At 37.5% G+C, this 14,663-nt stretch overlaps 1 protein-coding gene across 5 annotated transcripts in view; it reads right to left on the bottom strand.

The window, feature by feature from the left end:
* Positions 1–14,663, bottom strand: part of KIF6 (kinesin family member 6) — a 390,985-nt gene that overhangs the window by 374,513 nt on the left and 1,809 nt on the right. For all 5 annotated transcript variants that reach the window (XM_032253630.1, XM_032253629.1, XM_032253627.1 and 2 more), the window contains exons 2-3: positions 12,204–12,313; positions 5,850–5,924 (exon numbers count right to left, since the gene is read on the bottom strand). In XM_032253630.1, the coding sequence (XP_032109521.1) occupies positions 5,850–5,924; positions 12,204–12,313 (185 nt within the window). The remainder of the gene's footprint in view (positions 1–5,849; positions 5,925–12,203; positions 12,314–14,663) is intronic.

The following is a 14,663-nucleotide window of genomic DNA, read 5'->3' on the forward strand; positions in this document are numbered from 1 at the left end:
TATTGTAGTGTAGATGTCTTAGCTGTTCAGCACCAGCTACAGGTACTGTGTCATAGCATAGCCAGTCTTCCTGGCAGTGCACATTCTATTCATTTTGGTCAAACCATCATGTTCTTCCAAAACACTGAATTTCCAAATTTTTCCAAAATTACTCACTGTACATAAAGTAAATTTCATACACTCCAAGCTTTTAGGTAAAACACAGATTTGGCTCTGCTAAAAAACTGGAATTCTGCAAACTTGCAGATGTGTGATAAGACCTCATAAAAGTCTAGACTTTATAGTTTTCCTGCCTAAGTCTTTGACTGAAATTGATACTCAATGCTAATGTCCTATTTTTGCTTGAGGCTTCAGGCACTCCCTGAGAACTTACCACATATTCCAGAGATTGATGCACTTCAGTTTGAGACACATAACACCAGGCAAAATACCAAACAAAACAAGAAAACTCTTTTGTATACCGCAATACCATAGACATTTGTGGGCTTCTTAAATCTTCTCTTTATAAAAAATTAATCCAAAAATTAACGAGCAAAATTCAGATGATGAAAGGCAGTGTTTACATGTTACTAATCAACCCAAGACAGACTTTGAAGACACCTGAGATTAGAAGAGGCATCATGATGAAGCACTTCCTAGTAGAAATATAATAAATAATAAATAACCACAAAGGTCATTTTACTTTATTTCCAATGATACAAAGTTAAAGCTTTACTATTTCTTCCCCTTCATGCAGTCCTATACAGCTTGGGTCCCCACCCTTTTTCACACCAGGGACTGGTTGCATGGAAGACAGTTTTTCCACAAAATAATTGTGTGTTATCAGGGGGATGGTTTGGGGATGAAACTGTTCCACCTCAGATCATCAGGCATTAGTTAGATTCTCAGAAAGAGCGTGTAACCTTGATTGTTCGCATGCACAGTTCACAATATGGTTCGTGTTCCTATGAGAATCTAAAGCCACAGCTGATCTGACAGGAGATGGAGCTCTGGTGGTAATGCTCCCTTGCCCACCACTCACCTCCTGCTGTGCGGCCTGGTTCCTAACAGGCCACATACTGGTACCAGGGCATGGCCTGCAGGTTTGGGGACCCCTACTATGGAGTCATGCACATAATATCACTGGTTTGGACTATGTAGAAAAAGATGCCTAAATTCGTGAGATTTTTTAATTACAGAATTTTGGAAAGAAATGTGATTAGTTTTATTTAGCCTTAATTGCATACAGTAACCAGAATTAAGCTACAATATGTTAACCCAGTAGAATAATTTTAAAGGGCCTGTTTAAAGTGGTCAGATTTTATGTTGGGAATGTGTTCTTGAAGGCTAATCTTCACTAGGAATAGCCAACATTTCTGTTTAATATCTAAAGTGGTACAGTCTCCATTGAAAGGCCTGCCAAGTTATGTAATTCTTAAAAATTCGATTTTCAACATATGAGGATATTTTACTTTAAATATTGTGCATAAATGACTTTATTTTATTAGTATTTTATGTTTTACCATTTCAAAGTCACACAACTTAAATTTGCATAAAATATGAACATCCTGAATATGGTATATTTAAAGTCAATGAAAAAAGTGATTTCCTCCCCAGGCTCTTAAACAAGTCAATTTGCTTAACAACCCTCTCCTGCAGAGAAGAATGAAAGGAAAATGTGAATCTGTCCCCATCTGTCTTTTCACTGCTGCAGTACATGTTTCTGCAGAGCAGAAGCTTGGATTAGGGACAGTAAGAGACTCCTAGAACCATGGAAAAAAACAGGGCCTCATGCCTAGCAGATAAGCACACCAAGCCCTCAGTAAATGCCATTCCTTCCCCATAGACACAAGGGTAGGCCACAGTGAACAGAAATGGCAAGCTCAAACAGACAACAGCATTCTCAAATGACAGAGATGAGCCTACCACCAAGAATCACCAACATCTGAGGGAAATCAGCACCAGCAAAGCAGGGCACCAAACTCACAGAATAACATGCACATATAGAAAAAAAAAAAAAAGACAGAACAAAACCCAATGTTTCAAACGAAGAGGGAAAGGGAGGATAACACATTCACAAGCAGGAAAAGACTTTTTTATTTCCTAGAAATGAAAAATAAAAGAGTAAGAATAAAAAAAAATTGGGGGGATAAAGCAGAATTCACATGACTGGAAAGAAAATGACCACGCTGGAAGTCTGTGCCGACAAATTCTTGAAGAACTCAGAACCACAGGGCAAAGAGATGAGAACTATGGGAAGTTGTGATATTTGAAAGCTAGGACTGCAAGGTCCAGAAAGAAAAAATAGACATGTTGGAAGTAAGAAAATTATTTTTTGGGCTGGACACAGTGGCTCATGCACGGAATCCTAGTACTTTGGGAGGCCGAGGCAGGAGGATCGCCTGATCCCAGGAGTTTGAGACCAGTCTGGGCAACACAGTGAGACTCCATCTCTATAACAAATTTAAAAAATTAGCCAGGTGTGGTAGTGTGCATGTGTAATTTCAACTACTTGGCAGGCCTTGAGGTGGGGGAGGATTGTTAAGTCCAGCAGGTCAAGGCTGCAGTGAACTGTGATTATGCCACTGCACTCCAGCCTGGGCAACAGAGTGAGACTAAGTCTCAAAACTAAAAATTAAACAAACAAATAAATAAATAAAATGATCACTTTAATAAAATAAAATGAGATCAGAGAAATGATCCATGTGATGACCCTTGAACTTGAATACATGTTTTCAGATTGAAATAGCTGACTGAGAGATTAGAATATATGAAAAAAAAATCTATACCTAGACTCATTAAAATCAAATTTCATAAAAACAAAAAAAGAAAAAAATCCTAAAAACACCTGGAAAGTAAAGAAAAGGTATGTCTAATAAGAGCTAAAAATCAGATTGGCATGGACATCTTTTCAACAACCCTGTATGCAAAAGACAATGGTGCAGTATCTTCACAGTTTTGAGAGAAAACTGTTAATGTAGAATGGTACACCCAGTCAGATGGCCGGGTATAGCAGGGCTTATAACCTGCTGGGCTTAAGTGATCCTCCAACCTGAGCCTCCTGAGTAGTTGGAACTATAGGCATGTACTACCACACTCAGCTGATTTTTAAAATTATTTATAGAGACAAAATCTCACTATGTTGCCCAGGCTGGCCTTGAACTCCTGGGTTCATTTTAACTGTGATGGCAAAGGAAAGACTTCAGAAAGCCCCCTAGTCCTGAATTCTTTCTAAAAGGTTTTTAGAGGATGACTACCAAAAGGAATCTAAGAACTAGACATGAATACAAGAAACAGTGATAGGCAAAGAAATAGGTATAATTTTGAGATAATTTAAATAAATGTTAATAAAAATTATTAATAACAATTTAAACAGAAATATCAGTTGATCTCCACAGTAGAAGTTGTAGAGGCGTGGGAGGCAAGGTAAAAGTATCCTAACATTCTTGACTAGAGAGAAAACAGAGAAAGAGGGAGACAAAGGAAAGCTTTTGATATTGAGAAAAATACAAATATTTAAATATCTGAATATACACTAGAGCTATTGAAGTACAATGCACAACTTGAGAAAGAAAATGGAAGCAGTAACAACAGTTAAACCAACAAAAAGAAAGAAAGGAAAAAATTAGGAAGTATAATAGAGAGGAAAAACAAAATAACAGGAGGAATAGCTCCAAATTATGGTAATCATGATAAAGATAAACTGGTTAAAGCAACTAATTAAAGATCAGGGACTGTGGGTTTAGCTAAAAAGGCAAAAGCAGCTATATCTTATTTATCAGGCCTATTCTTAAAACAAAATGTCTCGAGGCAGTTGAACTAGGAGAGGGAGAGAAAGATAATCAAGACAAAGGCTGATGGAAAAAAATAGCAAGACTAATTTCAGGAAAGGAAAAAAGAATACAAGGAGAAAAGTAATAAAAAGGACAAAGAGGAATATTTCCTATTGATAAAACATAAGACCCACTAGGATCAACTTGAGCTGCTTGGATAAAAGTGCTCTTGCCTGTCATTTTTGAAATCTTATTATCGTGGAATTTGTCACATCGGTGAACAGAATGAAGCCCCTGCCTTCATGGAGCTTTGTTTTAGTGGACACAAAAAGACACAAAAACCAATATAGAATTAAACTGTATAATATACTGGATGGTGATATGTGCTAAAAGAAATAAAAAACAGGGAAGGGTAATGGAGGTACAATTTTAAACAAGGTAGTACAGGAAGGCCTTACTGAGAAACCTGCCCTGTGCAAAGATTTCAAGTGGCTGAGGGAGAAACCAAGGAGATTTCTGAGGCAAGATAATTCCAGGCGGAGGGAACAGCAAAGAAAATGGTCACTGCATACAACTAAAACCGCATAAATTAATTGAGAAATAATGGAGAACCAGGAGAGTGTGATAAGTGAAGAAAGTATCTGGAACAGGACAGAGTAATTGGCTGTGTCAAAATGGCAGACAATAGCATGAGGACTGAGAAAGAATCCTTATTAAATTTAGCAACTAGAAGTCATGACTGACTTTGACAAAAACAATTTCAGTGATGCAGTGGAGGCCAAAACATAAGAACAGGGTTTAGGAGAGGGACTGAAGTATTGAATATAGTAGACCATTTCAAATGTATTTTCTATAAAGGAAAGTTGAAGAAGAGGGCAGTAACTGGAGGAGAAAGTGGGGTCAAGATGAGAGAGTTGATAGTGGGAGGAAAACCCAGGCATCTACGAAAAAGAAACTTAAGGTGCCCTTCCTGAATGATGTTAGGAAGTTTAAAAATAAAATGCATGAAACTAGCTATCTGAAAAATGACAGAACCCAAATGATTGCTAAAAAGAAGGGAATTTCAGAAATGTTTGACATCTAATCAAGGCAACCTGAATTTCACCTAAACAAGTGTTATTGGGTTGTGATTACAACTCTAAAATAGTTTAAGCCTACTTGATTGTGAGTTACCTAATGAAGGAAGACTATATTAAAAGGAGAAGGGCTTGGATCGCACAGGATTCATAAAACAGGGGTTTGAGAGACAAACTGTGGCACTGTGTTGCCAGTGATGTCCACTAAAAAGGGTGTACTGATGAGTAGATTTGAAAATTGGGATCATTTAGCAGATATATTTTTGCATTATTTAACTGTAAAGATAAATACCTCTTGGGATTACCATTAGGTCATTAGCATATCCAAATGATTTCATATCAGAAAGCATGCTTATTAACAGTAGATTTCCATACAGATTCCCTGTAAGAGGACGGTGTGCTTATCAAAGGGCTTGAGTGTCTAGTCCCTAGGAGACTGCCAGTACGTATTAATAAATTGGCATTCTGATCTATTTGGTACTCTCATGTGAGTCTGGTTCTAGCAGTCAGCAGCCTGGAATTATCTGGATGTATTAAAGCAAAGGGCCAAGCTTTGAAATGACACTGAGGTAGAGCAGGACAACCATTATTAGGCAGCCTCCCAGGTGCCACCCACACCTTATCCTTTGTCCACCTAACTATATGTCTGAAGTACTGTACTGAGGAAAGAACACCGAGCTTAATGGTCAGAAAATCATCTAGGACTCTGCCACCACTACCCATGCAACCCTGATTAGTGTCACTTAATTCCTGTGATTCTCAGTTTATATATCTTTTCAGATAGGAGTAACAATAGCTAGCCTATCTCATGGTGTCATTTTGTTTTGTTTTGTTTTGAGACTCAGAATCTAAATCTAAAACAAATGGTTACCTGCACAGAAAATATTAATGTTACCATCATTACATGTCCTTCAGCCTAAGTATGTAATTGATACACTTAAGCATGTTGCCACAATTACCTGAGAACTGAAGACAAAATGAAAAACCACTAGCCCACTGAACAAAATATGAAAAATCCTACCTCTCAGCAACTGGTTTGGCAATGTGTTCAAAAATGATCTCTTGGTTTGCATCCTGATCAAAAATTCCTTGAAATCTGCAATGTGAAAAATAATAATTATTTAAAAGCTGAGCCTCCAAACACTATCAGATTAATAAATCTTGTTTTTCTAAAAGCTTTATAAATTACCCCATATTTACATCACTGGGCTTACCTAACTTAGCACAATGCTTGCCCTGTAGTCTCAACCACACTGTGCTGTTGTACGCCTGTATACAAATGGTGGGTAAACAGTATTGCTTTGACAAGATCTGCACAATAAATCCCTCTGAAAAACTGCAGCAGCTTTGAACCAAATAACAAATTGTGTGCTTTTTAGCTCTCAAGAGGGACAGTGTCTACAATTGGCAAGAAATTCAAAACTAGATAGCTGCATGAAATGGAAATCCAAGAACAGGATGTAAACAGCCAAGGAACTTCTGATGTCTGGCCTGTGAGAAAAGAATGCAACTGTGAATTGTCTGACTATTGAATTTTGTTTTAGTATTTTGAACTAAAGTTTATTATTCCGCTAATTTGGTGCTACATCCTAGCATCAACCATTTAATTCTCAGGGCAGTTTTGGTTCATTTTGTTGACCATGAGTCAAAAGTCAAAAAGTAAATTAAGATAGACCTATCCTGCAAAGAGAAGGTTTAACCAGATTGGCAATGGCTAGGGGAAGGGGGTGGAGGTACGGTGTCAATTTCACTCTTCTTGCAATGCTACTGTGACTTAGCTTGTACTGGATTCCAAGCACAGTGGAATACTCAGGGTAGAAGACACAGAAGCTATTTTTTTTTTTCAAAGGGAGTCTCCCTCTGTCACCTAGGCTGGAGAGCAGTGGCGCTATCTTGGCTCACTGCAACCTCCACCTCCTGAGTTCAAGTGATTCTCTTGCCTCAGCCTCATGAGTAGCTGGGATTACAGGCATGCGTCACCATGTTTGGCTAATTTTTATATTTTTAGTAGAGGTGGGGTTTCATCATGTTGGCCAGGCTGCTCTTGAACTCTTGGCCTCGTGTGATCCACCCATCTCAGCCTCTCAAAGTGCTGGGATTACAGGCATGAACCATGCACCCCGCCCAGAATCTATTCTTTTACAGTGTGCTAAGTTGTGACCAACAAGTATGGCCCCCATTAAGACATCATGATAATATGATAGCATTTCTACTTCTTTCCTTTGATGATATAGTGTGTGTACTTTTTAAATTATGCAAATTAAAATAGATTTTATCCTGAAAAAAAAAAAAAAACCATGATAATAAAGAGAGACAGAGAGAAAGCAAATTGGCCCAAATATTAACACAAGGTGAATCTCCCACAAAAAGTATACGTGTGTCGGCTGGGTTATTTTTCTAACTTTTCAAAATAAACTTTTCCAAATTTTCAAAATAAAAATCGAGGTGGAAATTTTAAAGCAAACACTTTAAGCAAACATTTTGAGGTTATCCTAAGCAGCTTTCAGAGCGGCTTAGGAACCTTTGGTTTACATGCTTGCCTCCGTAAGTGAACTGGGCACATGGTCAATTAGAGATTGTAAGTGAAATGTAAGACCACTGGAGAGTTCAAAACGATGTCGAAAGCTGAACTGGAAATATAAAATGGAATGAAATTCATCATCTTTAACCAACATGAACTTCAAAAGATCTCTACAGCTGCCCTACCTCCATTTTAGAGAAGCAAAGAATGAACTATACAAAGCAATAATCTAAGGGGCTCTGGGTAGTATGTCATTTATCAGGGAAGACTGTATTTTAGACAATAATATTTACTGTTTAGTATACCCAGACTGCTTCTCAAAACTCTATAGAGGTATCACAGCTTCAGATAAGAACACCAACATAACACAGCGATCAACGTAACACATAGCTGCTGAACTGCTCTTCAGAGCACTGTGTAGTATGAGGCCTGAACACATATTCTCAGCTTTTGAGAATGATGATAAGGCTGTTTCACTTCTTTTATCAGATGAGTGATGACTGAATGAATCAATTAGCCATCTTCTACCCCACTTCCTTAAAAAAGAGTAATTATATCCACCACCATGTAAATAAAAGAGATGGCAGAAGTTTTAAAGAAAGCAGCAAATCACATGCAGGATATCTTCTGAAAGGTACCTTGCATAAAATTAATTATAGCATTTTCATTTCTAATTGACCTATTCATTCCACAAACACATACTGAGGGCCTACCATGTACCAGTCACTTCCAACAAGATTTAAATGAAACTAAAATATAATTTTAGTATAACATCTATAAAGCATATTGAATTCCTTGGGTAAAAATGATATCCTCCACTATTTAAAATAATAGGTGATAGAAACACAAGCAATCCAGATCTCCCTTTTAATTGACTGCCCCCGCCCCACATTTTAGAATAAAGATTTTAGCACCTGAGTTTATAATAAATCACTAAGTGTATATTAAACATCAAATGTCATCATCCCCAAATATTGCACTTTATACAATGTAGTTGCATAGTAATCTGAAAGGCATTTTGATCGGCTGTCTTCTGGAAACCACTGAAGAGCAGAATAGAATCCCAGAGTTAGAAGGGATTTTAACGGGTTCAGTCTAATCATTAACAGAGGAAGAAGCTGAGATCCACAGAGATAAAGTAATTACTCATAGTCTGAGAGCTCATCAATAATATGCCTGAGGTTTCCTGATTCTTAGGTGGTCTTTTCATTTGTTAGGAAATTGTGTAGGATTTTTCTAAACTCTATTTCAAACTCAGCATATGCTGACTTCTTCCCACCCTAAGGAATGGTACACTTCTGTGTTCTTCCTCACCCCAGAAAGTAACAGCTCTATCCTTCTAAATGTTCAGTCCAGAACCCTCAGGATCTTCTTGATTCCTCTGTTTCTGCTACACTCTATATCCAATCCATCAGCAAATGCTGTCAGCTGAGACCTTCCAAATACATCCAGAATTCAATTATTTCTCAACTTTTCCATTGTCACCACTTTGGTCCATGCTACCATAGTTTCTTGCCTGGTCTCTCTTGCAATAGCCTAACTAGTCTCCTTTTCCCTGTTTTCTACATGTCTACAAGAGTAATCCTGCTAAAACATAAGTGAGATACTTTCATTCCTCTGCTCAAAACCCTCCAAAAATTCCCATGGCACTTTGGGGAAAACCACAAGTCCTCGCAATGACTTAAAAGGCTCCATGTAATCTGGCCACTCTGCCACCTCTTTGACCTATCTTTCTCCCCTCTACCTCTTGCTTACTCTACTCCAGCCACATAGCTCTTTTCACTTTTCCTCAAACATGCTGGGCATTCTCCCCATTAGGGGTTTCACTCTTGCTATCCCCTTGGCCTGAAAGTCTCATCCCTCAGATACCTGAATGGCTGGCTTCCTCACCTCCATCAAATCTTTGCCCAAATATTCCTTTACTGTACGCCTTTCCTAACCTACTAAATGTTGCAACCATTCCTTTCCTTTGCCCCCTTCATCCCAGCACTTCTCATTCCCCTTCTCTGTCACACTTTTCTCCACGGCATGTAGCACCTTCTGACATGGACATTTTGCTTATTGATCTTCTCCTCTATCTCCTCTCACTAAAATGTAAGCTCCCTATGAGCAGGAGCTTTGTTGTGTTCCCTGCTGTTATTCCTAGCAATTAAAACAGCACACAGTGGGTAGCCAATAAATATTTATTGGTTGAATAAATGTTCTTGGGGGAAAAACAGCCTTTAAAATGCTTAAATATTTATCTCTGAACATATGTGTAAGTTGAATATTTTATTAATTTTAAATTTTGAATATTAAAACCAGTATTTTTAATTCAGAGATTTAAAAATAAGCCAATGGTGCTTTTCCAACAATTGCACTCTGTATCTATATAATGTAAAGAATACTTTGGAAAGGATCCACAGATAGAGACATAATAAATTGTTCTTATCAATCAAATGGAATCATGCTGAATAAAATATTTCAGCAAACTGTTGTTTTATATAACAGATTTTGGCCTAGGCCAGCTGGCATCAGGTCACAGTTATGAAGGTATGTAACATGCTTACATCAGTGGGAGAATGTCCCCTTCAGAAAAAGCAAAGCAGGGGCCAGGAATAACAGCTCACTCCTATAATCCCAGCACTTTGGGAGGCCAAGGAGGGCCAGATCACTTGATCCCAGGAGTTCAAGACCAGCCTGGGCAACATGGTAAAACCCAGACTCTACAAAAAAAAAAAATTAGCTGGACATGGTAGTGGACACATGTAGTCTTGCTACTTGGCAGGTTGGGGTGGGAGAATCACCTGAACCTGGTAGGTCAGGGCTGCAGTGAGCGGAGATTGTACCACTGCACTCCAGCCTGGGTGACAGAGTAAGACCCTGTCTCAAAAAAAAAAAAAAGAAAAAGAAAAAGTAAAAGTAAAAGAAAAAGAAAGAGGAAAAAAAAGCACAGGTTATAGGGCTATTCCTTAAAGGATATAATGAAAGGCAATGGGGAGACACTAAGACAAGGTGAGGACCTCCCCACTAGGCAACAATAGGTTAGCAAGCCCTGCTTGCACTTACTATAAAAGAAGACAATAAGAAAATGGGATGGAAGTGGAGGGAGAGACGTGTATTACAATGAAAGACAAAAGACAGAGTTAAGAAGACCAGCAAGAAATCTTTATGACACAACAAAAAGGCAAATAAGAATTTAAAAAGAAAAAGTCCAGACACAGCAGCTCATGCTTGTAATCCCATCACTTTGAGAGGCCAAGGCAGGTGAATCACTTGAGGTCAGAAGTTTGAGACCAGCCTGGCCCACATGGCGAAACCCCGTCACTACTAAAAATACAAAAATTAGCTGGGCATGGTGTCAGGTGTCTGCAATCCCAGTTACTTGGGAGGCTGAGGCAGGAGAATTGCTTGAACCCAGGAGGCAGAGTTTGCAGTGAGCCAAGATTGTGCCACTGCACTCCAGCCTGGGCAACAGAGTGAGACTCCATCTCAAAATAAAGAAAATAATTTAAAAAGAAAAAGAGAGAAAGAGAGAGAGGAACAACAAAAAAATCTGAGATAATTTTATACAAAGGCCAAAGGCAGGAATAGTCTCAAAACCTGGCCTTTGTAAAACAATCTAGAGATGCATTGTAGAGGACAATTAGAACTATTTCAGAGGATCCAGAAATCCATCACCAAAGTTTGGGCCAGAGATCAAAGATGGATTTAATTTGGGCTCCAACTTCTCCGGAAATCAAATGTGGAGATTAAAAGAAATAGATTAATCTAAAACTGGAGAATAAAAAGAATGTGAAGTAGCTATACTCCCTACATTCAAGGCCTAGCTACTAAAAGAGTATTCAGACCCAAGGCACTGATGACCATCCAAGGGTAGCTGTTTGGTATTTTTCAACTGAGCCATTATAGTTTAGCACTACCCAAGAGAAATATAATGGCATCCATAAATATGAAAGCATATGTAATTTAAAATTTTCTAGTAGCCATGTTTTTTAAAAAGCAAAAAGATTAGTTGGCATGGTGGCGCATACCTGTAGTTCAAGCTATTCAGGAGGCTAAGGTGGGAGGATCACTGGAGGCCAGGAGTTCAAAGCCGCAGTGAACTATGACTGCACCACCGCACTCCAGCCTGGGAGACATAGTGGGACCCCATCTTTCAAATTTAAATTAAAATAAAGAAAAATTTAAGAAGCAAAACGAAGCACCTGGAATTAATTTTAACAATCTACTTTTAACCAAGGTTAAAAGTTTCATATACCAAAATGTTATAATTTCAGTAAGTAATCAATATGAAAAAAGTCTTGAGATATTTTAGATTCTTTTTTCTTCATGCTAAGTCTTCAAAAATCTTTCATATGTTTTATACCTGACAGCACATCTCAGTTCGGACTGGATATATTTCAAGTGTTCAAGAACGACATGTGGCTTGTGGCTATTACATTGGACAGCATAGATATAAAGTGTACATATGTGCATATGAGGTCCAAATATCATATATATTATAAAGAAGGCTCACCCCTACACAGCACACAGATGATACTGTAAGTTCTTACCTTCAATGAAGTTTAGTCATGCATTGGAATTTTCTGTAAGTGCTAAACCACAGTGTATTGAATAGGAAAACACTAAACAGAGGTAGCCAAGAAAGGCCGGAATCTTGAAATACAATTTCAGATATAGAAATACACGCTCTTTTTGATCTTGGCCACAGCAGGGAAAAAAGAACTTGAGTTCAATCTAGTAGGTGAGACAGACAGCTGTGTTGCATTTTCCACAAGAAATAGTGCTAATGATTTCACAATAAATATTAATGCAGTACAAGAATTAGTTCAATAATGAAACAGAAATGAAAAAGGAGAAAGACAAACTTACTTAAATTTGTAGCTTTCTCGCTTATTATTCACAAACCCATCTGCCAAATCACGTGGTACAATAATTTCCAAGCTAGGTATTAATTTTTCATCTTGGTCTATGGAGTAAATCTGCAAATGTGAAGACAACAAATGGATACAGAATGGTGAAATTATGGCTTGAACTATGACCATGTTATATGACTTGTAATGATATGAAAATTATACTCTTTAAGATTGAAAAGTCATAATATAATTTGAATAATTTTTCTTTTTGAACTGTGTGTTGATTCAGACAAATAGATGGAACCGAACCACAGGTGAAACATAAATTAATGCTGTATCAAAGTCAGGTCATCCATCTTTGAATGTTCTCACATTCACATGTGAGCATTTGAGTATCTCTGTTATTCCTGTCATTGAGAAAGTAATAGCCCTGAAAGCAACCTTTTTTCTAAGTATTGCTTTAGTATGATGTATCAGGAGTTAACATTTTACTACAGTCAATAAGCATTTCTGAGCATTTACAAAATACCAGAGATAAAAGCCATCTCAGATAGCTCACCAAGAATGCTCTAATTCAAGTTATGTTCAAAGATGCCTAAGGTTCCATGAGACATTTTCAGGCATTTTATGAGACACATGTGGCTTCAAAAGACACATGTAATTCATGTATTTGATGTCATTTTCAAGGTTCTCATTCCAGCTCAGCCACTAATTAGAAAGCGACCTGGGAGAAATCCTTTAACCTCTCTAAGCTGATATGGAAATAGAGGGTCTTAACCAACACCCTTAGGACTATAACGTTCTCTCATTCTCTTCCTGGTTTCCTACTCCATCATTTATTGGCCAGGAAAATCAAGAGTCAAGCCTATGAAGAGGTCATGTGGAATAAATAAAAGCATAAGATTTGGTGTCCCAAGACTTGGGTCCAACACTGAGCTCAATTTACCAGCTGTGTGACCAGCCACCACTTTCAGAATTGAAGTTTCTTATACATAAAATGAGGAAAACAGAATTACCTCCCTTACAGGATTGCTGTGGGGATCAAATGATGTAATGGAAATGGAAGTATTTTGTAATGCACAATAAAAAAAGTTAGTCATTAGGTTTAGAGATTTTTTTTTAAAAAAATAAGCCTTCTTGTCTTTTACCAGGAAATAAAATTCTTTCTAACAGGCAATACTTCCTGTTTAAGACCGATTTCGATGTCTGATTATGGGGGAAAAGTCATATTCCTAAGCAAGTAAAAGCCTCCCTAAATCTCCAGAAAGATTGAATAATTTCCTAAGTGTATTTTTATTGAAACCTCTCATTGCAAATGTGAAGACTTCATACAGAAAAGTCATTACATAAATTATTTGTAGAAAGCAATGGCATCAGGTTCAAGGCTTTCTGACTAGGTTTTCTCAAGAGACATTTTAAAATTATATCCTGTTGGGCACTATATTAAAAAAAAAAAGTTTAATAGCCAGACAGGTGAGTGAAGGGGGTGTATAAGACATGAAACATGCAAGAGTGAGGAGTTACATCCATTTTTAAAATTTCTGTATTTCTCTGCTCAGCAGACAGAAAACCATATTAACTGCAGTTAATGACCCTCCATTATTCTGATTAAGACACTCTTTGAGGCCTTAAGAAAATTCCCTTAGAACCAGATGACTTGTTTAGTGTAACATTGGCTTTCTATCCTTAGTCATTTTATATATATACAAAATCATCTATATATATATGTGTGTGTGTGTGTTTGTGTGTGTGTGTGTGTGTGTGTGTGTGTGTGTGTGTGTATTTGTGATGGAGTTTCCCTTTGTTGCCAGGCTGGAATGCAGTGGTGCAATCTTGGTTCACTGCAACCTCCACCTCCCAGGTTCAAGTGATTCTCCTGCCTCAGCCTCCTGAGTAGCTGGGACTGCACCCAGCTAATTTTTCTATTTTTAGTAGAGACAGCGTTTCACCATGTTGGCTAGGTTGGTCACAATCTCTTGACCTTGTGATCCGCCTGCCTCAGCCTTCCAAAGTGCTTGGATTACAGGCATGAGCCACTGTACCCAACCAATCATAAAAACATTATTTGAGAGGGAAGTTATTTTTTTAGAAGACAAAACAAATGCAAAGATGAATATGAAAATGTTTTGAAATGTATAAAGCACTGTACAAATGAAAAGCATTACCACTGTTAAAACTACCAGAGATTAATTTATATATCATTTTTATTAATCTATGTTATTATAATTTATGAAGCTTTAAAGAACAAAAGTAACGAGGTAATGAAGATACAAAATGAAAAGAAAAAAAAACCCTTTGAGTCACTCTCAAATACTACAAAAAGAATTTCTAGTCAGAGGAAGAACTCTACAATCTTTTTTGGACAAGAAGATATGGCATTAAACATGGGTTTTTTAAGGGAGAACAGGGACATACTAATTCAATATTTATTCATTCCCATTCTCTTTGTGTGTGTGTGTGATACCTAAAAATATGA

Source organism: Sapajus apella, unplaced genomic scaffold, assembly GCF_009761245.1.
Source record: "Sapajus apella isolate SASKATOON/1434 unplaced genomic scaffold, GSC_monkey_1.0 scaffold83, whole genome shotgun sequence".
Classification (NCBI taxonomy): Eukaryota; Metazoa; Chordata; class Mammalia; order Primates; family Cebidae; genus Sapajus; species Sapajus apella.